Below are 23,987 nucleotides of genomic sequence, written 5' to 3'. Positions count from 1 at the left end.
CACAAGCATCAAGACTACAGGCCTCCAAAGCACAGGATGGGGGCACGGTGGTCAGGAGGCCCCAAATTCGGTGTTTGGAGCAGTCTCCTCCTCAAGACACCGTATCTTCACTCTCATCCCAGTCTTCAGTTAGCCGCAGTGAAACGGCAACATTGCAACCAGCGATGCTTGGAGGGGGGGGCGACAGGCTCAGCAATAAGAGGTGGGCAGAGGTTAGAGGTTAGGAAGTGGAGGGCGCTTGGGTGTCACCCGGGCTGCAGTGGGAGGAGCTGCTAGCTCGGGGGAGGCCGGGAGCCGGGCCCGGGCGGCGGAGGGAGGGGATGGTGGCGGAGGCGCGCAGGGGCGGCGCGCAAGGCTGGGCACTGGCGGCGAGGGGGTTACGCGCCTCGGCTGGGCTCAGCTGCGCGGAGGAAGGCTGAGCTCGGCCGCCGGGGCCCTGCAGCTAGCCGGGTCGACCCTGCGCTCCGCCCCGCCCACCCCTCCCGGCGGAGGGCGCGCCCAGGCCAGGCGGGACCCGGAGGAAAAGGCGCCACTGGAGCGCGGAGTCCGCTGTCATCGCCGGAGGGAGACGCACAGCCCCCTGAGTCCTGGTCTACCGGTGTCCAGGCGCTCCCTTCCCGAGGCCACCTAGCGCCCGCCCCCTGCCGCGAGCCAAGGCCAGCGCCCCGCCCGGAGATGGGCAGACGTGTAGATGGCGCGGCTCCCGGCGCCGCCAGATCGCAGGAGCCCGGCGCCGGGGCGCTGCGCTGAGGCTCCCGCTCGGCGCGGCCCCAGAAGCCTGCAGGTGTCCTTGGCCTCTCGGCGGCCGCCGCCGGGGAGACTCCTTCGCCAGCACCTAGAGCCCCGCTACCCGGAGCGGCCCCGCCCCCCAGGCTTGGCGCCGCGCAGGACGCCCCGTCTGAGGCCCCCCCGCCGCGGCGCGGCCCCCGCAGCGCGGCGCCCAGCCCAGCGCAGCTCCCAGCCGTGGATGCAGGACCCGAGGCTCGCTCCTGCGGGCGCGCTTGTTTTCTTACAGTCGCCTCGCCCTGCGCAGCCCCCACCCGCTGGTCCGCTCCGCTGCGCTCAGCCCCTCCCGCCATCCTTGCCCAGCGCTGGATTTATGAATGGGGGGAAGAGGCCACATGCCGCCGCCGCCGCCTCGTGTTGACCTCGCGCAGCCCGGGCCCGCCGAGCTCCGGCTGCCCTGAAATCGTCGGCCCGGCCCCGGCAGCCGCTCGGAGGACTTGTTGCTGCTGCGCTGCCGCCGCCGCCGCAGAGAAATCGGCCGCTCCCGGGCTCCGCGCGGGCTGGGAGCCGGAGGGTGGCCCTTGTGAGTGTGAGCGCGCGCGTGCCCCGGACCCTCGCAGTGTGCCGGGACTGAGCACTTCTTGGTCTTTTGTCGGGTGAGGGGGGGCGTGTCCCCGGCCCGGAGCGGGAGTCTGTGTGTCCCGTCCTAGCCTGCTTGCCGCTACCTCCCCGGGCCCCTGGCTGAGTCCTCTCTGCACCTCCTGCCTCCCGCCCCAGCGTTGCCTACCCAAACCCCAACCACCTGTGCGCCCGAGAAACCCAACTCCTCCCGCTACGCGCCCCGGGGGGAAGACAGGGGCAGGGCCAAGCCGCAGAGGGGGCCGCCGCCGCCTCCTGCCTCCTCCTCGTCTCCTCCCCCTCCCCCGTCTGACGCTGCCTCCTCTGGAAGGGTGTTTGGAGGGCAGCGGCCGCCCCAAGCCGGAGCCCCGCAGCGCTTCTTATGATCAGCTCGGTGTGTGTCTCCTCCTACCGCGGGCGCAAGTCGGGGAACAAGCCTCCGTCCAAAACATGTCTGAAGGAGGAGATGGCCAAGGGCGAGGCGTCGGAGAAGATCATCATCAACGTGGGCGGCACGCGACATGAGACCTACCGCAGCACCCTGCGCACTCTGCCGGGCACCCGCCTCGCCTGGCTGGCTGATCCCGACGGCGGGGGCCGGCCGGAGTCCGATGGCGGCGGTGCGGGCAGCAGCGGCAGCAGCGGCGGCGGAGGATGTGAATTCTTCTTCGATCGGCACCCGGGCGTTTTCGCCTACGTGCTCAACTACTACCGCACTGGCAAGCTGCACTGCCCCGCCGACGTGTGCGGGCCGCTCTTTGAGGAGGAGCTCACCTTTTGGGGCATCGACGAGACCGACGTGGAGCCCTGCTGCTGGATGACCTACCGCCAGCATCGCGACGCTGAGGAGGCGCTCGACATCTTCGAAAGCCCAGACGGGGGTGGCGGTGGAGCGGGGCCCAGCGACGAGGTCGGCGATGATGAGCGGGAGCTAGCCCTTCAGCGCCTGGGGCCGCACGAGGGAGGCGGAGGTCCTGGCGCCGGTTCCGGGGGCTGCCGCGGCTGGCAACCACGCATGTGGGCACTCTTTGAGGATCCCTACTCCTCCCGGGCGGCCAGGGTAAGTGTCAGGAGTCCCGGTCTTCCCTTCTCGAGTCTGCAAGGGGCGCGTGGTGGTGGTGGGTAGGGGCAGAGCAGAGCCCAACAGGACTAGCTTACCACCGCAGTCTGTTCTCACCTCCCTCCCAACTCCCTCCAGGGCCCTCTGGGGAATTACACACTCCCACCCTCTCTCCTGCACGCTCCATCAGGAGATTGCACACACTTGACTTACTACTTGGACCCAATCCCAGCTGCCTTGCTTTGCTGCATCCCCCCAGGGAGTGGGGTGCCCACAGCTCTTCATCCCTTCTTTGGTTTGCACAGGCCACCCCATCTTCAGCTGCCCTCCACTCCTCCACAGGGCCACAGCCCTGGAGAACTAGAATTGCCTTCTGCTGGGGTGAGGCAGGACTAAGAGAAGAAAACTGGGAATTTTTTTTCTTTTTTGTTAGATGCTTCCTTTCCATGTCACCCCACTTAAATCCTGCCAACATCTCTGTGAGTTGGCAGCTATGCATTTTAGAGAGAGGGACAGAGCCTCCGGCGTGCTGAGCTTAGGAGAGGCAGAGCTGAGACCAGAACCCAGGCCTCCAGTTCAGGTGAGGAGGGGCCTTGGTTCTTTGGGAACAGGCTGTGCCCCAAGGCTTTCTATATACCTGAGCTGGCCTGGCCTCAGCTGGGATAAGCCGGGAGTTAGACAGGAAGGGCTTGCTATTCTAGGCTCCTCAGGCTCCCACTGCCAAAGGCCAGCCACAGGCTTCCTGTGATGATGCCAGATTTGTTGCCACTACTTTTCTTACTGCTGCTGCATAAAGTGGCTTCCCAGAAAGCCCTGGTTCAGGTTACTGTTCCAAATGGGAGTGTGAGGGGGAGGGGGAGTACAGGTTTATTTAGGCAAGGTCTAGTCCCTCTTCACCACTTTCCCTAAATTAATCTGGTCTTCCTTAACCCTTATAGGTGGGAGAGGATGATCAGGGAGACACTCACCCTGTTATGCTTGGGCAGCTAAAACCCCAAAGGATGGCTTTAGAATCATTAAAAAAGAAAATTGTCCAGCCAATATCTTATCTCAAGGCCACAGCCTAAAGCCTGGCTGGGGTCTGTTTGGGAGACAGGAAAGAATGGAAGTGATCTGATGGGTCTGGGGACTGCTTGCTGTGAAAGCTGGTTGGTATCTCTGGCATACCAAGTTGTTATGCTAATGAGTCTCAGGGCCCTGCCCCCCCCCCCCCCCCAAAGCATTGCCTGGACTGCATCTCATCCTAATCATGGAAGGAAGAGTTCCACTTCCCCACCCAGGGGAGGACAGAGGGTTGGGGAATGGGGCTGCAGGGAGGGGCTAAATTGGCATAAATGCCAGACCAAGGCAGATGCGTCCCCTGTCTGGAATAGAAGGGAGGAGCAGAGGTCTCAGGGGCTATGGCATGCTGGACTGGGGCTGCAGACAGCCACTAGAAGTCAGGAATCTTTTTCAGCTCTCTTCCCACCACAGCTGCCTTGGTGTCTTGTCCTGAAGTCCTGAAGCCAGCTCAGAAGATGTGGGCACAGTAATGCCCCTGGCTTGGGTCTGCTGTTCACTGACCCTGCTAGTGTTGGCTCTTGGCTGTCTGCACCAGGGGAGAGTGACAAGCCCAGATCATTCAGACTCTTTCAAAGTTGTTGGACAGGAATGAGGAGATTTAGCCTGATAGAGGAGGGGAAAAGGGACAAACAATTGAGGAGGAATGACAAGAGGTAGTTAAGAGAAACAGGGAGGTAGGCCCTATTTCTGAGCGTTCTGGTGTCTCTGGGGACTTTTCACCGGGTTCTTCTTGCCAGGATTGCAAGGGGATGCACCATCAACAAGCTTATTTTCTCCTCAACCCACTACAGAATGGCCCAGCCAGAAGCCACTATAATTAAGCTTAGAGTCTAGTGTGATCCTTGGGGGTCTTCCAGGGACCCAAGATGCTTTGCCCTTTGGGCATGAATCATTTCAGCTTGGGCATTCCCGCTGAGGTCTGAAGTTTGGGGTAGGGCAGGATTAATTCTCCCAATTCATCAGTAAAGAAACCAGGATTCAGAAACGTGTCTTGCCAAAGACACTTAAGTAATAGAACCAGCAAACCACCCTTAGTTTCCAGCCTTCGGGTTGTTAGTACTGATGTGAGGAGCTGTATGAGCTCTGACTGTCGCGTGTGCCAAAAGAAGACTTGCCTGTTGCCAAGGAATGCAGGCAAAGGCAAGCCTCAAGCTGCTCCTGGACACACAGGTGGAAATACCGAATTTTAACAACTAATAACTGCTACTCACTGGGTACCCTGTGCAGACATTTTGCTATACATACTTTACATTTACATTAATTAATTTTAATTAAATTACATTAATTTACATTTACATTAATCTCTAATCCTTCCAATGAATTTACAACAAGGCTATTATTCCCATTTAACAGTGTGAGGCTGTGAGCAGGTATTCAACTGGCCTGAGACCACGCAGCTACATAGTGGCCAAGCTTTGAATAACAGCCAGAGCGCCCTGACTTCCAAGCCCTTGCTCCCATGGTCATGACGGTCTCTTCCCACTGCTCCAGGCTATTTGCAGCATGGAGAGGTGCCTAGTTTTTTGCTCTGACCTGCAGGGTGTTTTGAGGTTCTGTACCTCTTGTGGATGGCATCAGATATTCCAAGAGCAGATGGGGACATCAGAAGGGACACTCTCTCTGTCACTCCTCTAGGCCTGAGGGTACAGTGTCATGCAGGGGAGATTCTGGGGCTACACTGTCCCCCTCCGTTGACCCTAAACCAGTCACACTCCCCATCCTAGCCCTGTGCTCCTGGGTATGTGTGCATGTCTTGCCTCCCTGAGAGGGACCTGCAGCTCCTTGGGTGGTGGGCTTGGGATGTTACCTAAAAGGACACATGAGGGTAGAGGACTGGTGCTCTACCCAGGGTGTTCCCTCACACAAGACATTCCGGTCATTTGAGTAGTGTGTTATGACAAAAGCAAAACAGACACAAATGGAAAGTGAACTGAGCTGATTAGGAGAGCCTGTTGCCTAGCTACCGGCCTGGCCCGCAGAGCTGCTCCCTTACAGGCAGGCTCCTGGCCGGGGATGCTCACCCCTGATGGAGCTGGACTGTGGGCAGCTGCCTCTGTGGTTCTGTTTCTGTGTCCTGCATTAGGGGCAGGCTGTTCTTGTTCTCACCTGTCCCACCACCTGCTGCCCTGGTCAGAGTCAGGGCTTCCCAAGGTGGCTTCGCAGAGCTACAGAATCACTCCTTTCTCTTTTTCTGAAAAGAGAAGTCCAGACGCCCAAAGAATGGAAGCTTGGGACACCTTCCTCTTTCCTGAAGTCTCAGGAACTGGGCTGGTTTTAGCTCAGCTGTCAGCCCTATTGAGGAGCATCGTCCTTCTCCTTTGACTAAATCAGTTTCTGGATAGATTTTTTTTCCCCCCTAAATGGAGAAGGTGGTCCACAGGATCCTGGTGCTCTGGGAGGGCAGCCAGAGCTGATTCTTCTTTTTCAGGCTCCAGTGAGTGGCAGGTGCATGGCCTATGTGTTCTTCTCCTAGTTCCTCTGGCTCAGGGGAGGCAGGGATTGTTAAACTCAATGTACAGATAAGGAAACTGAGGCACAGAGCGGCTTGCCCAAGGTGGCACAGCTGATGGTAGAATTAGGATCCAAATTCTGGTCTCATGAATCCAATTCTATGCTCCTACCACTGTCTCCCGTGGCTCTTGCCCAGAGAACATCTCTGGCTTCTGGAAGATTCAGGAGTAGTCCACATGGAAGAGCTTCATCCCCCAATTTCTCCTGTCCTTAATTTCTATGCCTAGAATTGCTTGAGTTTTACCCTGTCTCTTGTTTCTTACTGGGGGACTTCCTTAAGAAAAAAGAAGTGAGTCTTGGATAGGAGTAAACATTGAGTTTCTCCTGGTCCAGGCAATGCAGTGAAACCCAGGTCTTCCAGCGAAGAGATGCAGGGACCTTCTGCAGGTCCCTGGCTTCTCTGGTCTAGCATTGCCTGGGGACTTGCAGTGGTCACAGTAGGCTTGGAGTGAGGGCCAGCACTCACTGATCCTGTGCCCTCTGGGCTAGGACCTGGCTCAGGAAGATGGTGCCAGCCCCTCTGCCTCCTGAGTAGCTGCAGAGCTTGGGCCAGGCCAAAAAGTTGCCGCCTCTTCACAGACCCTGCCTCCGGGAGCCTCTGTTTCCTCCTGGTCTGGGTTTTGTTTTGTGTTTTTCTTTCTCATTCTGAACAGACCAACATTTGTCTCTGAACATCTTGCCTGGGATGATGAGGTGTTTCTGTTTGTCACCATTTGGGCTGGGGTGTGGAGGGGAGGAGGGGGATAAAATAAACTTGGGCTATTTTGGAGAGCAGGGTGAGGGGAAGAGCTCCCAGGAGCAGAGTAAGACAGCTGGGCCTTGGGCGCAGGGTGACCCCTGGATCCTTCCCTTCAGGGATGGTGTCAGTGGAGTGCTGGGCACCCGAACACGCAAGTCAGCTTTGCTTCCTGGACACAGTCCATGTGCCATGACCCTGCTGGGGTTTTCTTCAGGCTGTGGGGTGGTCAACTAGAGCCCCATGCCTGGAGGTTATTCCTGGTCACACCTTTGTCACCTCTAGCCACAATGAAAAGGGCTGGTGATCCCTTCTTCTAACAGAACTGGGAGAGGGAGTGGCAGTCACCTTGGTCCCAGTCATCAGGGGACACTTACTGAGCACTTATTACATGGTGGACACCGTTGGGTTTTTAGAAGCATGCGGATAAGTCGGAGGTGGTCTGCACTCCTGAGGAAAGCCAGGTCAGGGGGCAATCAAGGGGAAAACAGCTGGTGAGAAATGACAACAGGAACACTAGATGGATCCTGAGAGGTGGCACAGGGTCATAAAAAATAAAGTCCAATAGGAGGCTAGAGGAGGGAGCTGGCAATCCCCCTCTACATGGCGAGGAAGGAGATGTGGAGCTGGGTCGACTGAGCTCCCTTAAGTAATTTTTAGAAGGCAGGTTATAAATAAATATATAAATAAATAAAATTTCCATGTGGGTAGTGCTAAACCCTGCAGAGTTAGGGAAAGGGGCATTTCTTGGCCAGGAGACCAGCCCAAGCAGAGGGGGCACTGCATGGGACACGGGTGAGCAGTGACCAGGAATGCCGCTGACTCAAGTGGAGGTTCTCAGACAGCGGTGCTGCTTTGGAATGGGACTCATGGGCTCTGGGGGGCCCTGGGAGGCTGTCAGTGCCTGCAGCAGAGGGCAGGCAGAAGTAGAGGTGGACTCCTGACCACTGGAACCAGAGTGTGATGGCTCAGGCTGAGAGGGGCTATGGCCAGAGGCAGGTTTATCCCTAGGGGAACCCCCAGGGGAGCACCCCTTAGCTGGGAACTGGGCCTCAGTGTAGGCACTCATCCAGGATCCCAGAACAGCTCAGATACCATCTATGTCAGACCACCCTCCTTTCCTGCTTCGTAGCCCCAGGGTACCCCAGTCCTAGCCTGGATACTAGGATCTGACTTCCCCAGGAGGCTCAGCCCCACCCCACCCCCATCTTCCTCTGCAAGTGTCTTTGGCTGTGTTCTCAATTTTCCCTTCTCCTACACTTCATCCTTAATATAGGATTTTGGGCATGAGTCTTCTTCTGTTTATCTGTCCATCTGTCTCCCTGGCCCTCCTTCCTTGGGCTCCCCTTCTTGGCCCCCAGTGATTGTATTCAGTTCCCAGTGATTGGTGTCTGTCACCTCTCCCCTCAGCTAACCTGTGCCAGATTCCTGAGACACTACCGTCTCTGAGCTGATTGTACAAGCATGGTTTCTTTTAATCCTCAAACAACTGTATAAGGTGGGTCTCACTCCCTGAAACACACCAGGCACATTGTGGCCTCAGTACCTTTGCACTGCCCCTGTTTTGGCTCCTCCTGTGACTCCTTTCCTCACCCCTTTTGGTCTCTCTTCAGATATCCCCTGGTCATTTGATCTCCTCTGACCATCCTATTTGAAATAGCTCCCTTGCCACCATACACCTTCTCTTTTTCTCTGTAACATTTAAACTGTCTGATGTGCTCTGTATTTTACTTATTTGTAAATAGTTCCCTTAGTTCCCTTCATTCTAATGAGGCAGCGGTGTTTGGGTTTTCTCCTGCTGTACCCACTGTATCTGGTACATAGTCTGTGCTCAGTTTTCCATTTTATAAATGAAGACCCTAAGGCTAGGAGAGGCTAAGAAATCCACACAAATTATCATCTCAGGATGGTAGCAGAGCCCAAGTTGAACCCAGAGTGTGACCTTACATTTCCTCCCAGGCCAGCCTTAGGGTGGGTTGGTGGAGGAGGCTGGTAATAGGGCTGACCATCTAGCTGGAATACCTGAGCTTTGGAGATGGGAGGGTGCCCTATAGGACACAGTGGCCAGAATGTGTCTGAGGGAGCTCAGGGGAACGGAGGTCTTCCTGTGTCCTCCCAGCTGGCAGGAGAGAAGCTGCCACCAGGAGAGCCAGGTCACACCAGCAGTTTTGTGCGGGGGCAGTTTTGATTTCCAGCAGAATCCATAGCCTGTGGAGAGGGTTGATGGCATCAGCCCCTACCCCCACACCCCCCCTGGTAGAAACTTGGACAAATCCCTTCGTCTGGGCCTGAGTCCTTTTTTTCTTTACCTTTTTTGTGATTCTGGGGGTTGAACCCAGGGGTGCTGTACTACAGAGATACATCTCAGCTCCTTTCATTTTTTTAATTTGAGACAGGGTCTCACTAAATTACTAGAATCTGACCCTGAACTTACAATCCTCCTGCCTCAGCCTCCCGAATCTCTGGGATTACAGGTGTACTCCACCACACCCAGCTCTGTTTCTTCATCTGTAAAAGCAAAAAGGGAGTTTTACTGGATGACTTTTGGATGACCTTTCACTTCTAAAAAGCCAGGATTCTGCGATATCAGAAGCTGCATGCAGGGGTCTCCTGCGGGGGACCCTCAGACCTCATCTCTGTCACCATTTTATTGAGCACTTACTCAATATAAAGCTCATTTATTCCTACAGTGGCACAGGAGCTGGGTACTAGTTCTGTCCCTGTCTTACATGAAGCATCCTAGAGAGCATGATTTACTTGGTTGAGGGGCAAAGCCAGGATGAGGAACCAGGTAACCAGACCCTCAGATGCAGCATCATCTCAGGGCTCCCTAGCTCTCTTTTTCTCTCAGTCTGACAGCACAGGGGCTGGCTGAAGGCAGGCTCAGATACAACTGCCAGCTCTGCAGGATGGCCCTGTGGCATGAGGCCCTGACCCTTAGCAGGCTGGTAGTGCAGCAGCCACCTCTTATATGACGCCATTTGTCCTGGGCAGCCCCCATGCAAGCGAATTTGGGGAAAGAAAGCAGTATCCCTGCCCCCTGGGGGGAGGCCTGGCCCAAAGCACCAGTTACAAGCAAGTCCACTGCTTAGGAAATAATTGAGTATGGGGAGTAGCTTAGGGGAGAAAAGAATAACACGGGTCCTGAAGGGGAACTGTAAACTTAGAGTAATGTGGGGGAGAGTCCTTCCTGTAAAAACAAGAGCAAGCTGGGTGCAATGGTGCACGCCCGTAATCCCAGCGGCTCAGAAGGCTGAGGCAGGAAGATCACAAGTTCAGAGCCAGCCTTAGCAATTTAGCAAGGTGCTAAGCAACTCCACGAGACCCTGTCTCTAAATAAAATATAAAAAAGGCTGGGGATGAGGCTCAGTGGGTAAATGCCCCTGGGTTCAATCCCCGGTTCAAAAAAAAAAAAAGGGCAAAAGTGAGTAAAGATAGCTAGAGCAGGGGGTTGTTCCCTGACTGGGAGGGTGGGCTGTGCCTGCTGGGCTTGAAAGGTTCCTGACCTGCTGCAGGGGTTCCAAGCAGCAGTAGGGAGTGGGAAGGCTCCTTGGCCCTGTGGGCGAGGGAGTGGTCTTACCATCCTTCCTCCATCTCTGCTCCCTGTGCTCTGCCTCTTGGCAGCTCTTCCTGAGCTTGTTTTTCCAAATCACTAATTAACCTACGATGGACTCCCAGGTGGGACGACTCTCCTGGCTAACTTTCCCTCAGAGAGCGCGCCTGTTTCCCATGCTTCAGAACTGGGACGTGCTGTCCCCACTCATTCTGCTTCTTGGGGCCAGGGATGAAGCCGTGACCCTGGATGCCCAACACTGCCAGGACCCCCGGCAGGGCTTCCACCAGCTCATCTCATCTCTGGCAGGCAGAGGCCACAGGCTGGAGCCGTTTTCCTGGGCCCATGTCAGCCTGCACTGCTTTAGGGGCCCATTCCTCAGAGGAGAAAAAATGAGCCCAGCAAAGACACTTGAAATGGACCTTCCCAGGGAGAAGCAGACAGAAGACACTCCAGGCAAAGCTAAAAAGTAGAGGTGTGTCTGGCTCACTCCCTCTCCAGACTTCTCCTTTTGTGCTGTTTCTGATCCAAGCTCAAGTGTAAATGAGGTACATCATGGCATGTGATAGGGGATCTGTCCCAAGTCCAAGGTATGCATCCCCAAGGATATGAAATAGCAAGCATGAGAGAACTGACCCTGCCCAGTGAAGACAGTGAGAAGGGAAGGGAAGGTAGACTCTAAACTGTTTACAGTTCAAGTCTGGTTTGTACCTCTTCTGGGCTATGTGACCTGAGACAAGTATGTAACCTCTCTGATCCTCAGTTCCTCCTGCCTAAAATAGGTTGAGGCCTGCCTCCCGCATCACTGGAAGGATTGAAGGTGGTGACACATACAGAACTCCTAATGGTACCCCAGACATAGAATAGACAGCTGATGGATATCTATGTCCAAAGTTCCCTCAGACTTGCTGCTGCTCCGGAGGCCCTCAGAGTGTGGCTTCTTATTTTCATGGATCCCCCTATGTTCTGCATTGCTGTTTTGAAATGTTAAGGGTGTTCCCCTTCCACTTCCAATGCAGATTCCCCAAGATGAAAACCCCTCTGAGAGTCAGGTCTGAATCCTCCTTCAGCAGTGAAGGCCACCGCAGGTGGAGTTTGGGAGGGGCGGGCATGGGCTTGCCAAATAGTCCTGGGGACACAGACCTCCCTCATCCCCTGTTTAGGCTCAGCCCTCTGCTCAGAGAGGAAGCTCAACTCACACACACCAACCAGGACAGGAGGCAGCAAGGGCTGGAGAACAGTCCCCAACAACGGGCTCCCGACAGTGTTGAATGGCATGGCATGAATAACAGATGAATGCTCCGTAATTGGTGTTATTACACATGCATTTCATCTCCATTCATAATGACCAGACACTTAAGCCCAGCCATTCCTCTGCCAAGTGCCACTGTCGCCATTCTAGCTGATATCCCAGCAGTTGTTGGGATCAGCCACTGCCACTCTGATCCTGGTGGGTACAGTTCATTTTTCTCTGGATCTGAATGTCCCAGAAAATGTCAGTTGGTGGGAAGAGGCAAAACTGGTTATTCTGGGTGGACCATTGTGTCTCCTGCCACAGTGCATGTTGTCTTCCTTCTGGGGCTTCCTTGGTATCTGTGAAGTCACCTAGGCATCCTTGAGGCTGGGAAGAGGAGCTAAGACTGGCTTACAGTGCCTCATAGCTGGAGCTGTTGGCTTGGCTGGCAGAAGAAGTTCTTGGGTCATTCTTTGGGGCCTCCCTTAAAGCAGTGGGCCTCAAACCTATGTGTGCATCAGGATTCCCTGGGAACTTTTACTGAAACAGATTGCTGGGCCCTGGACCCCTGGCACTTCTCTCTCAGTAGGTTTGGGTGGGGCCTGCAATTTGCATTTCTAACCAGTTCCCAGGGACCTCTTGCTTCTGGTCCAGGAGCTGTCTTCTAGGACCACTGCTCTGGTTACTCCCGCTGCGGCCTCTCCTGAGTGCTTTTGGGAAAGGCAGAACTGCAGGTCCTTCTCCAATCTCGGGGAGACAGAGTCATATTGAGACAGGATTTGAAGCTGGTCTGGACACCCATTACAGTTCTATAAGCCTTAAAGGGATGGGCAGAGCTGTCCTAGGCAGGGCCAGGCAGCTGCAGTTCCATGACTTGCTGCTTCCTCTGTCTGCTGGGTACAATGACAGATTAGGAGGCTGAGACCCTCTGAGGAGAGAATTCCAGCCTCTGACTCTGCCTGAATGGCCCCCTCTTGTTTAACACACTGCCTGGTGCCCTGTGTGCGAACCTTCCACGAGCAGAGGTCCCTGTCCCCAGTGGGGCTGTCCATCCTTGTCTTGACTGCTGCTCCTGGCTCTCATCCCCTGTCCACAGGTGGTAGCATTCGCCTCCCTCTTCTTCATCCTGGTCTCCATCACCACCTTCTGCCTGGAGACGCACGAGGCCTTCAACATCGACCGCAACGTGACGGAGATCCACCGGGTGGGGAATATCACCAGTGTGCGCTTCCGGCGGGAGGTGGAGACGGAGCCCATCCTCACCTACATCGAGGGCGTGTGCGTCCTGTGGTTCACACTGGAGTTCCTGGTGCGCATCGTGTGCTGCCCCGACACGCTGGACTTTGTCAAGAACCTGCTCAACATCATTGACTTTGTGGCCATCCTGCCCTTCTACCTGGAGGTGGGACTGAGCGGTCTGTCGTCCAAGGCAGCCCGCGACGTGTTGGGTTTCCTGCGCGTTGTGCGCTTCGTGCGCATCCTGCGGATCTTCAAGCTCACGCGCCACTTCGTGGGGCTGCGCGTGCTGGGCCACACGCTACGCGCCAGCACCAACGAGTTCTTGCTGCTCATCATCTTCCTGGCCCTGGGCGTGCTCATCTTTGCCACCATGATCTACTATGCCGAGCGCATCGGTGCCAGGCCCTCTGACCCACGGGGCAATGACCACACCGACTTCAAGAATATCCCCATTGGCTTCTGGTGGGCTGTGGTCACCATGACAACACTGGGCTACGGGGACATGTATCCCAAGACGTGGTCGGGCATGCTGGTGGGGGCGCTGTGTGCACTGGCCGGAGTGCTCACCATCGCCATGCCTGTGCCGGTCATCGTCAACAACTTCGGCATGTACTACTCTCTGGCTATGGCCAAGCAGAAGCTGCCCAAGAAACGGAAGAAGCATGTGCCACGGCCACCCCAGCTCGAGTCACCCATTTACTGCAAGTCCGAGGAGACCTCGCCCCGGGACAGCACCTACAGCGATACCAGCCCCCCTGCCCGGGAAGAGGGTGTGGTGGAGAGGAAACGGGCAGGTGAGTAGGGACTGGGATGGAGGGTCTCTCTTCTCCCCATGGTTGAGGCAGTCCCCAGGTCCCCTTGGAATTAGAGGCTTTGCTTTAATATGAGTATAAGATGTCCTTTATGAAGACAAAGTATCAAAGCCAACTTTATCCTCTTGCTTTCTGAATTTCCTGAACAATGGGGATCTGTGGGATTAGTATTCCACCAGTGTACACTGGGCTTGGTAGTGTGCTTGGGTGTGTATATTGAAAGCCCTGGTTTCTGATCCCCTCCTGGCTGCTGTGCTGTGTGCCAGTGTCATACCCTCTCTGGGCATAGATTTCTCTGTAAAATAGGAGTGATATATCAATATTCTACCCCCAAGACCCTGATGAGATCCAAATGATAGGTATAAGAGCACTTTGAGAAGTTAAAACCACTTTACTAATGTCAGGAGCTATCATTATTAGCCAAAGAGCAGACAGCTGTTCTTCCAAGGTGCATCAACACATGAATCACTTCTTTCCAAACATTCAAGTCTGGTGCGTCTTGGCCTAATAAATGCGATAACGTAACAGCAGTGGGAGGCTGCCTTCTGTTCAGCACAAGCTAGATTGAGTCTCGGGCTCAGGGTTGAACATGGGATAGAAGAGGACTGAGGAAGGAGAAGCCCAGACAGTCTTGGGAAGCAGACGAAGGTGGAACAAACTGGTATCTGCATTCGGAAGGATCTCTGTGTTCTGTCCTTCAAGGATTGAGAAGGCCAGAGAGCTCACTTCCATCTGGGTCAGACCAGGATGGGACAGCATCTCAATCTCCAGCAACCTGGAGTTAGGCTGCAGAGCATTGGCACGTGATGGTCAGGATGCCTGGACTCCTGGGGGAGATGTGGGATGCCTAGTGTGGGGGGGCTATTGGATGCTGGGGCCCCAGGGACTGATTTGGGCCAGAGATTGAGGCAGCAGCTCCTGGCTAACCTCTGGGACAAAGCAAGATTCATCCTCCATGGAGGTACCTGAGTGGGAACAATCACCTGTGACCTTTGGGCATGTGCCCATCATGGGCTTGGGTTTTCCTTTATAGAAGACCCTGATAGAACAGCACCCACCAGGTTCTCCTCCCCGCCCACCAGCATGGTACCTGCTTCTTGACCCTTGAATATAAGTCTCTCGGGGGTATCAGCTGTACTCCAAGGCCCCTGCTGGGCTCAGAGCCAATCCTCACATCCAAACATGGAGAGGTTCTTAGGGGGGCTCCTCAGTTGCACTTCACTGAAGCCCTATCAGCCACACCTTTAGCTGCCCATGTTGACTAGTCACATCAATGGCTTGCTTGGCCGGTGGCCAGGCCACTGTCTTCAGACCTCACTTCTCTGTATCCTAAGGGCCCAGCTCACCTATACTAGTTACTCCCTTACCAAGGCAAGGAGTTGGGGCTAAAAACCACAGAGCTGAATTGAAGCCTTTTCTGCATGGTGTCTTTGCAAACATGGGAACCCTAGAAGCAGAGAGTTCCGGGTCCTTTAGGTACTTTCAGTCTAAGTGCATGGTAGGCAAGAATAACTGTCTTAGGTGATGCAGAGAGAGAGCCATGAACAGCACTAGGAGTGGTGGACATCATTTGGGGGTCCTGCCGTAGGACATCTGCTCTGCTTCACCCTCAGGGAAGTCTTCGGGTTGAGGCTGGGAGGGAAGCTGTGCAGATCAAGCACAGCATCCAACTCTTAGCCTATTTCCTGGCTCCAGGAATATTTCCTCTCAGTGATTCTAGGCCCCTTCCTCTGGTTGAGCAAGTGACATCCTGGGTCCAGGTCTGAGACACAGGTGGCCCTGTGAAGAAGGCTCTGGCAGCCAGGCACGGTGGCACATGCCTGTAATCCCAGCAGGTTGGGAGGCTGAGATAGGAGGATTGTGAGTCCAAAGCCAGCCTCAGCAACTTAGCAAGGCCCTAAGCAACTCAGTGAGACTGTTTTAGTTAGCATTTTTTTGTTTGTTTGTTTTGTTTTGTTTTGTTTTGTTTTGCTGCTATGACTAAAAGACCTGAGCAAGAACAATTGAAGAAGAAGAACCATTTATTTGGGGGCTTCTGGCTTTAGTGATCTCTGTCCATACATAGACAGTTGGCTTTATTCCTCAGGGTTCCAGGTGAGGCAGGGCATCCTGGTGGAAGAGTGTAGCAGAGGGAAGCAGCTCACTTGATGATCAGGAAGCAGAGAGAGAAGTCTCCACTTGCAGATACAAATGTATACCTCAAAGCCACACCTCCAGTTTTCACCTCCTCTAGCCACACCCTGCCCACCTTCAGTTACCACTCAGTTAATCCCCATCAGTGTATTAATTCACTATCTCACAACCCAATCATTTCTCCTCTGAACCTTCTTCCATTCTCTCATGTGTGAGCTATGGGGGGACATCTCACATCCAAACCATAACAGAGACCCTGTCTCTAAATAAAAAAATAAAAAGGGGCTGGGGATGTGGCTCAGTGGTCAAGCGCCCCTGGGTTCAATCCCCAATACCAAAGAGAGAGAGAGAGAGAGAGAGAGAGAGAGAGAGAGAGAGAGAGAGAAGGCCCAGGCAGCCCCTATAGCCCTACCCTCCCCCTTTTTTTCCTGTCTGCTCCCTTCAGACTCTAAGCAGAATGGTGACGCCAATGCAGTGCTGTCGGACGAGGAGGGAGCTGGCCTCACCCAGCCCCTGGCCTCCGCCCCTACCCCTGAGGAGCGCCGGGCCCTGCGTCGCTCTGGCACACGGGACAGAAACAAGAAGGCAGCTGCCTGCTTCCTGCTCAGTGCTGGGGACTATGCCTGTGCCGATGGCAGTGTCCGGAAAGGTATGGTTCCCCGGGCCGGGCAGGTGGGGAGCCCCTGCAGAGCTGAGTCTCCCCACCCCTCCCCACAGAGCTTGAGGTCTCCCACTCCCCTGAGCCCATGGCCACCATCTCCTCTGCCTTGGGTGCGTCCCCGCTTTTAGAACGGGGTATGCTCTCTCTGGACTGGAAAGGCCCCCAGCATCCCAAAAGGGTCCACAGAGTGCCTCTGCTGCCAGAGTACCCATGGGACAAGCAGTGCTAGAGGGTTGAGGGAACTCAGGCTCAGGGGCCAGCCCCTTCATTTGTATCACCTTTTCTGCCTTGGAGTCCTGCTGCTGCCTTCAGGCCTGGCCAGGGTCACTGCCAGCCTCTCCTTAGGCCTCCCTTGAACACAGCTAAGGCTTCTTCACTCAAGCAGTCCCCAGAGATGCCCTCCACCTTCGAGAGTCAGATTCCAGGTCTTTGGAGAGCCCTGTATAGGCCCCATTCCTCCCATCTTAACTGGGGCCCTGGAGCCCAGGCAGGCTGACCAACATCTGCAAGCCCCCGGGGCTGATGGTCCTCTCAAGGCAGAGCCAGAGGTGACCAGAGTGAGGTGGGCAGGGAGAGTGGTCCTGAGTGTTCTGAAAGATTTGGAGAGTTCAGGGGAGTAGCCCCTTCCTTATATGTGAAGGAAAGCTAGAATTCCATCACCAGGCCCCAGCGGCAGGACAGAAGTTGGGCTGTGGAACTAGGGCTTCTGGTCCTCAAAACGGGGCTAGAGATGATTAGGGATGGGCGAGGGCCAGAGGTGGCTGAGAACCAGGGGTCCTGAGATACTGCTCCTGCCCAGTTGCTGATCACTTTTTGTATTTCCTATCCCTGACCTGAACTCCCTGAAATCCTGCCTGGTTCTAGGACAGGCCCTGACTCTTCCCGCCCCCAAACAAATCTCTTCCCAAATTACCTGGTCATTTCTTCAGCAGTCAGATTTCCAACCTGCTACTTCTCACTATCCCCAAACTTCAGACCCAGACTGGGTTGTGTGAGGGGGCGGGGCAGGGGCTGATGCAAAGATGAGCTGCAATGCCTCTGATCCCTGGGGATGTCCCCTGGCTGCCCTGACCAGGCAGGCTCCCAGAGCACCTTCCCTGGCCCTGAGAGGTCTGTCCAGCTTTGCTGCACATGTGTCTTGGTTTGTAGAAGCAGGAGTAGCAATCTAACCTGGAAGGAGAGGGCCCAGAGGTCCCAACGAAATGACAGCAGATGGAGTGTGCTCAGACCTTGTACACCCCTGGCTATTCCCCCAGGACCCCAGTCCTCAGGCCCCGGACATGCCCCCTACCATATAGTGGTTCCACCACACCCTGGTACAAACCCAGAGTCTTGCTCTAACTAACTGGAGCCTGCTGACCTAGAAAGTGGGGCAGAGGGGACCCTATCCCCATGGAGGACTTGAGCACACAGAGCTAAGTGCCAAGCACCCCTGCTTCCTTCCCTGTGCTCAGTGCAAGTAATGGTGTGGAAGAATCTGTGAGGGCTCAAGTCAGGAAGGACCCCGTGGTCCTGGGAGCAGCTGAATCTATGAAAGGGGGTCGCGTGCACCTGCCCGCAGCCGGGGAGCCTGTGTCCCACCACCCTATCTCTCTGAGGTGCCTGTGGGGCCTTGCTGCTCTATTTTCAAGATGCCTCCACACTGCTTCTTGGCAACAAGCATGTAACTCAGCCAATTAGAGTGACCTTCGAGAGGGAACAGGTGGGTTGCTGGGAAACAGGCCCTGCTAAGTGAGCGTGAGTTAACATTGCCAGACTCTCAGTGTGCACTCAACAGCTTCCCCACACTCCCATGCCGTACCTCTCTGCACTCAGCTACATGTAGGACCAGGAGAGGATGCTTCCCCGCCTTCTCCAGCCACCGGCACAGACCTCATCATTAACCTGAAGCTGCCACTGTGTCGAGTGTCAGCTCCACCAGGAGCCGTGGCGCACGCCTGTAATCCCAGCAGCTTGGAAGGCTGAGGCAGGAGGATCGCAAGTTCAAGGGCAGCCTCAGCAATTTAGCAAGGTCCTAAGCAACTTAATGAGACCCTGTCTCAAAATAAAATATAAAAAAGGGGCTGGGGCTGGGGCTTAGTGGATAAGTGCCCCTGGGTAGAGAGAGTCAGCTTCTTGGGAGGAAGGTGGCAGGTGCTAACTGGGGCTTCTTAGGTTGGGTGCTGGAAGTGGTAGGGTCATTGTGCAGCTGGGCTATCAAGAAGCTCTTGAGGAACTTACCTTGATGATAGGATAAAGGTCAGCTGGGTGTGGGGTTCTGGAGTCTGTCTTCAGGAACCTAGGAGACCAAAAGGTCAGAGAGTCAAGAAATCCCTCCCAGGAGGGACAAATTTCTCGACCCCAGCCTAGGGCCAGCACTGGCCCTGCAGGGTCCCTTGGAGCATGGATTCCACAGACCTGCCCTGGTGAGGAGCTGCGTCCCCCTGACCCATATGCCTTTTCTTCACCAAGGCTGCGAAAAGTCCCGGAGTCTAAACAACATAGCCGGAGCGGCTGGAACCAGTCTGGGGCTGTCTCCACTGGCGTCGCGGTACAGCTCGCCCTACCCTCCGAGAAAGCTCCTGCTCTCCCACCCCTTTCACCCCCTCACCAGCCCCCCACCTGGCCACTCGGCCCCTTAGCTACACCCTTGTCCTTCCTTGCTTCGGGCAGGGGAACACATACCCGAGCAGGCACACTCATGTCCCCATTCCTCCTGGGGCCTTAGGGAGCAATGGGAGGGAACCGCCATCGGGATGGAGATTCAGGTCCCTGAGTGTCCCTGCATAGCACTAAGCTCCCCAAAACGTTCAGCTCTGGAGCCTGACAGCAGGGGGGAGGTTATTCCCAGAGCTCCTACCCTACCCCCCAAGTGTGGTCTCCTCTGAGCCATTGAAGTGGCATACACAGGACCTGCGTCTCTGGGCCTTGCCTCTGTCTCAGCGTCCCATGGTTCAGGAGGTGGTGCACCGTGCACCTGCGACTAGCCAGCCTTGCCAGAGAGCCAGGCCTACCTTAATATTTTTAATCACCACAAATGCATTTCCCATTTCTCGTGGCCTTTAACCAGTAACCAAACAGCCTGTCTTGTCTGTCTGCCTGTCCATCCCACACCAAGACCAGCAAAGAGCCAGGCTGTCATGTGGGGCATCTCTGCTGCCCTCAAGGGGGGGTCTGACTCCTTGGAAGAGCAGTGCCTGCAGGCAGTGCTGCCCCTGGGAGAAGAGACCTAGCGTTTCCCCTGTGGCCTGGGATGCAGGTGGGGCTTCCTAGAATCAAAGCCCCAAACTGAGCACGAGCCATGGGCCGGGTGCCTAGGCGCGGGGAGGCCTGTGCCCCGATTCAGTGGGTGACACCCAGCGGCAGCACCCGGCATCCCATCTGCATCCCGTACTGCAGCCTCTCTCTCCACACTGCTTCCTCTGCTTCCGCGACAGTTTTTCCTCCCTCTCCTGCTCTCTCAGATTCCCAGCCCTGCCTGTGAGTCACCTGCCGCTCCCACCCAGCCTCTGTGCTCTGTATTCCTGCCAGAACCAGAGACTCATCTAATTTCTATAATTAAGTGTGTTCATTTACCTAACGAGCCTGGGAGCACAACAGGTTTGTGAGTCATTGGGTGAGCAGGGGTACACCTTGCGCAGGGACAGCTGAGGGGAAGCAAGGAGACAGAAGCCATCCCACCCGCACCTGCTCGTGCCACTCCCAGGGAGGCCCACACCTGCCAACCCAGCCCCCTTCAGCCCAGGACCCAGGAGCAAAGGCCTCGGCCCAGACATTTCCTGTTTCACCTGACGGGAATTAGACCTGACAGCAGAGCCGTGCGCCTGGCAATTTTTAGAGTCAGATTATGCAACTTTGTGGAAGGAGTGACTAAGGAAGGTCCATATCTGTTCCCCCAGGGTGGCAAAGATAGGCTTGGCAAGACAGTTTTTGGGGACCTGGCAGGAGGCTGGAAAATCTGGGGCCACCCCAAAAGGTGGCCTGGACAGAAAGATCTGATTATTTCCTGGGGTTCAGGGTACAGTCAAAACCTGTGCCAGGAGCACCCCCTTCTAAGTGCTTCCATCACCCCTGAGCAGATGTGGGATGTCCCTTTCATAAAGGTCCATTCAAGATAGAGTGGGACACTCTAGCTTTGCTATGATCTGTGGGGCCTGCCTGCCATTTGCTGTCAGAATAAAGTGACCCAAACGATTTGAAAAGAGATCCTATAGGGGCATCATATATGTGACCACTCTTCAGAAGGGGAAAGGCCCCTATAAGTGATGCAGGCTTTAAGTGATGGGAAGCCTGTGGAGCAGGATGGAGATGCTGGCACCGTTCCCCCTCCCGGCCAAGTGTAAAAGCCCAGCTTCCTCATGACAGGTCCCGCCCTGCCCAGCAGAGCTCCTGGCAGAGGGCTCTGGGGTGTGGTCTGAAGGGACATGATGAGCAAGGTGTCCGGTTTAGCATGGGCACCACAGCTATTTTCTCCTCTGACTTGCCGTTCTGGTTCAGGGAACTGAGGCGGCTATTTCTGTGGCAGCCCTCAAGTTGTCAGGAGCCCAAGTTTCCACGGCACCCACCGCCTCCTCCCCTCTTTCCTCCTACGGGGATGGGCATGCTCACGGCACCCCTGTGGGGGGCACAGATGTCCCTGGGCAACATGATGCAGCAGTGCCAGGCTGGAGCCCCTAGTGTCTTGGGGGATGGGCTCCCACACTTCCCGCCTGGCTCTCTGGCTCGTTAGGGTAGAGACAGGACCCAGCTGGCAGGAGAGCTGTGTAGGTGTCTGCCCCCAGCTACCTCTCTCGACCTCTGGGCCTTCCCGGGTCCCTGGGAAATCGAGAAGAGCAGTGTTCATAGAGCTCCCAAGTACACTGGGCTTTCTCCCAGGAGGCCGCCACCTGCACTGGCCTTAGGCCCTCCTAAGGCCTTGGGCTTCGCTCCTCAGGAGAAGACTCTCTCTCACCCAGAACCTGACGGTGTAGTTTGATTTTCCTTGGACTTGCACCCATTTCTTTGACTTCTAGAAACATTTCCCCACAGCTGGGACTTGGCCCTTTCTATAGGGCAGGGAGCAGCCCAGGCAGGAGCTTTTAGCCTCACCTTCCAGGCAGTAGTAGGATTACTGAGAACCCTAGAGGCAGCTTCTCAGCTCCAGGCTTCCGAGAGGAGTGGCTGTGAGGAGCCACCAATGGGCAAGTGACGGTTCGGCCTAAGACCAGGATTGACAGAGGCTGGAGGGGAGGAGGAAGGCCTGGGCTCCAGGGTGCACCCCTTGGCCAGGGCTGTCCTTCACAGAGCATCTGAGAGAGAAGGGCCTCCTCTGCCCTGGCCCGAGTATATGCCATCCTCGGAAACCCCTGACCCGTCCTTGGTGGCTTATGCAGATAGATTTCACAAAAAGATTCCTGGGAAGAGGCCCTTGATGATGGAGAGCCCATGGAAGTCACTGAAAATGCCACCTAAGGCCATTCTTTCTCCAGAGCACCCAGGGACACCTCACAGCCTTGCCAGGACTCCCACCTCCCACCACGCCCATCCTAGACCTCATGGTACTAGGTATTCCCACCAGTGCATCTTAGCATCTAGAAGTCTGTGGAATCCAGAGACACTCCCCTTCCCTTAGTGAGCAGGGACCTTCCCAGCAGCAACCTGGAGGGGCTGAAATTCCCACCACGCTGTTGGGACAACCCCCTAGCTGCTCTGCCGGTGCCATCACTAGGAGGTAGGGGAAGAGAAGGCCCAGGCCCCAGAAATCCCAGGTTGAGGGTGGGATGCCTTTAAGGGTTCTCAGAGGGGTGGGCTCTCAGATGCCATGTACTGGCTGGTCTTCCCTCTTGAGACAGGCATATGCACCCTCCCTGACCACCAACTGAGGCTGCAAGCCTTCCTTTCTGCAAAGATTTGTCCTCCCATGTTGAGGACAGGAGCTGGGCATGATGTGGCTCCATATTCTAGTGCCTTACCAGCTCCTTGGGACAGTGGAATAGTCCAGGGTGGTGAGGGCAGTGCAGCTATTTGGGGGAAAGCTTAAGGGCTGGCAGTAATTGGGTCCCATGAGCCACAGGCTACATTAAGAAGCTTCGCCACTGCCTCCCTGCTAGGGTGTAGAGTTATGGTCCTTTTACCGCATTGCAGCTCTGAAGACCTGAGAGCTAGTAGTTTCTGGAGCTTGGTTACCGGAGCAGATGTGGATATGCACTGCAACCCCTGAGCCCAGAGGAGTGATGAAGGGCTCACCTCATTCCTTAACCCATCCCTATGCTTTCTGGCCTCTTGGCCCGGGGTTCCCTATGCCTTCCAGCTCTGCTCCTGGCCTGCTCCTTAGCCCACAGCCTGTGGGTTAGCTGCTGGCTTTCTTCTAACATGTCACTCTTTGTTTCTCCCTTTCTTTTGCTGAACTCCTTGCCCCCAGAAGGCAATGTTGAGCCGAAAGCGTGCGTCCCAGTGTCTCACACCTGTGCTCTTTAAACACAGAGACCTGCCAAGACGCCCTCTCGTCCAACTATGCCCAGGCTGAAGTCCTCACCCTCTCTTAAAGCGGCACCAACGTGAGAGAGACAGGCAGACAGACAGAAAGCCAGAGGCTTAGGGAAACTCTGGAACCCAGGCACGAATCTTTCACTGGGAAAGACTCAGATATCCTTGTTTGCACAAGACTGGTGGAAAACCTCCCATGCGACCCTCGGGGCCCAGAGCCATCTGGGTCTGATGTTCTGTTCTACTGTACATTGAAGAGATATATATGCACATATAGTATCTATATTCATACATACTATACTCTTGTGTGTAGTGCACGTGCTATTGGTGGTCTGTCTTCTTTGTAGGCTATGTCTCCCTGAACCCTCTCCCCACCCCTAGTTTCCTATCCTCTTTCCCACAAAGATTCCTTGTTTCTTCTGACTGTGTGTGGGGAATGTCCCAGGAAAAGTGCACCTGAGAACCACCCATCTACCTGGGTGGTCCCAGGATACTCTCTGGGGGTGTTTACCCTGTCAACAGGTGGTCTGTTGAAGTCTGTAGGCGGCCAGACTGCCCCCCAGGGTCACTGCTCCACTAGCCCACCCCCACCCCAGGTTGGGGTTCTACCTCTCACCCCACACCCCAGTTGTGGGGGGACTTCCAGGGGCTCCTCTGCAGCCTCTTCCACTCCTTCCAACACCCCATCTGTGTCTTTGATAGAGGGGGGCATTTTGTCACTTTCATTTTTTGATTTATTTGTTCTGTCTCCTTCATCCATTTGTTTTCAAAGATGCTGCTGGGCAGACGGGCAGGAAAGGGGTCTGTCTGCCCATCTGGCTCAGGGGTCTGAGAAGGGGACACCTCGGGCAAGAGGAGACCAGTTGCAATACTGTACTTCCTGGCCGGTGGCCAGAGGATGCGTGCAATAGCAGAGGCCAGGTGACCCCTTCAGCCTTGGCCTCGGCCCTCCCCCCTGCCCCTCCCTGGTGTTGGTTAAGTCCTTCTCTCAAGCTGTCTCCTCATGTGCGTCTGAGGCACGCCTAGGCCGGGCCCTGCTGCCCTGTCTGCATGCCTTCAACTGTCATGCTGTGCTCGAACCTCAATAAAGACATCGGAGTGTCCTGTTGCTCCTCTATGTGAGTGTCTGCCTCTCCTTTCTGACTCTGGGTCTGTGGGGACCCCACCTGAAGTATGCTACACATCTGAGCATAATCCT

At 55.4% G+C, this 23,987-nt stretch overlaps 1 protein-coding gene across 4 annotated transcripts; it reads left to right on the top strand.

Annotated features, from left to right (window-relative positions):
- Positions 1–311: 311 nt before the first annotated feature.
- On the top strand, positions 312–23,874 carry Kcnc4 (potassium voltage-gated channel subfamily C member 4). 4 transcript variants are annotated; one of them, XM_077109880.1, is made up of 4 exons: positions 312–2,404; positions 12,597–13,533; positions 16,130–16,333; positions 22,787–23,874. In XM_077109880.1, exons 1-4 carry the CDS (start codon positions 1,727–1,729, stop codon positions 22,846–22,848), a joined length of 1,881 nt encoding a protein of 626 aa, XP_076965995.1. In that variant the 5' UTR covers positions 312–1,726; the 3' UTR covers positions 22,849–23,874. The 4 variants fall into 4 exon arrangements, with proteins under 4 accessions (XP_076965995.1, XP_076965997.1, XP_076965996.1 ...); XM_077109882.1 differs by having other exon boundaries at positions 22,728–23,874; XM_077109881.1 differs by having other exon boundaries at positions 22,725–23,874.
- The last annotated feature ends 113 nt before the right edge of the window (positions 23,875–23,987 follow it).

The sequence above is a fragment of the Callospermophilus lateralis genome, chromosome 7 (assembly GCF_048772815.1).
Source record: "Callospermophilus lateralis isolate mCalLat2 chromosome 7, mCalLat2.hap1, whole genome shotgun sequence".
NCBI lineage: Eukaryota > Metazoa > Chordata > Mammalia > Rodentia > Sciuridae > Callospermophilus > Callospermophilus lateralis.
This window is presented reverse-complemented; position numbering and strand designations above follow the sequence as displayed.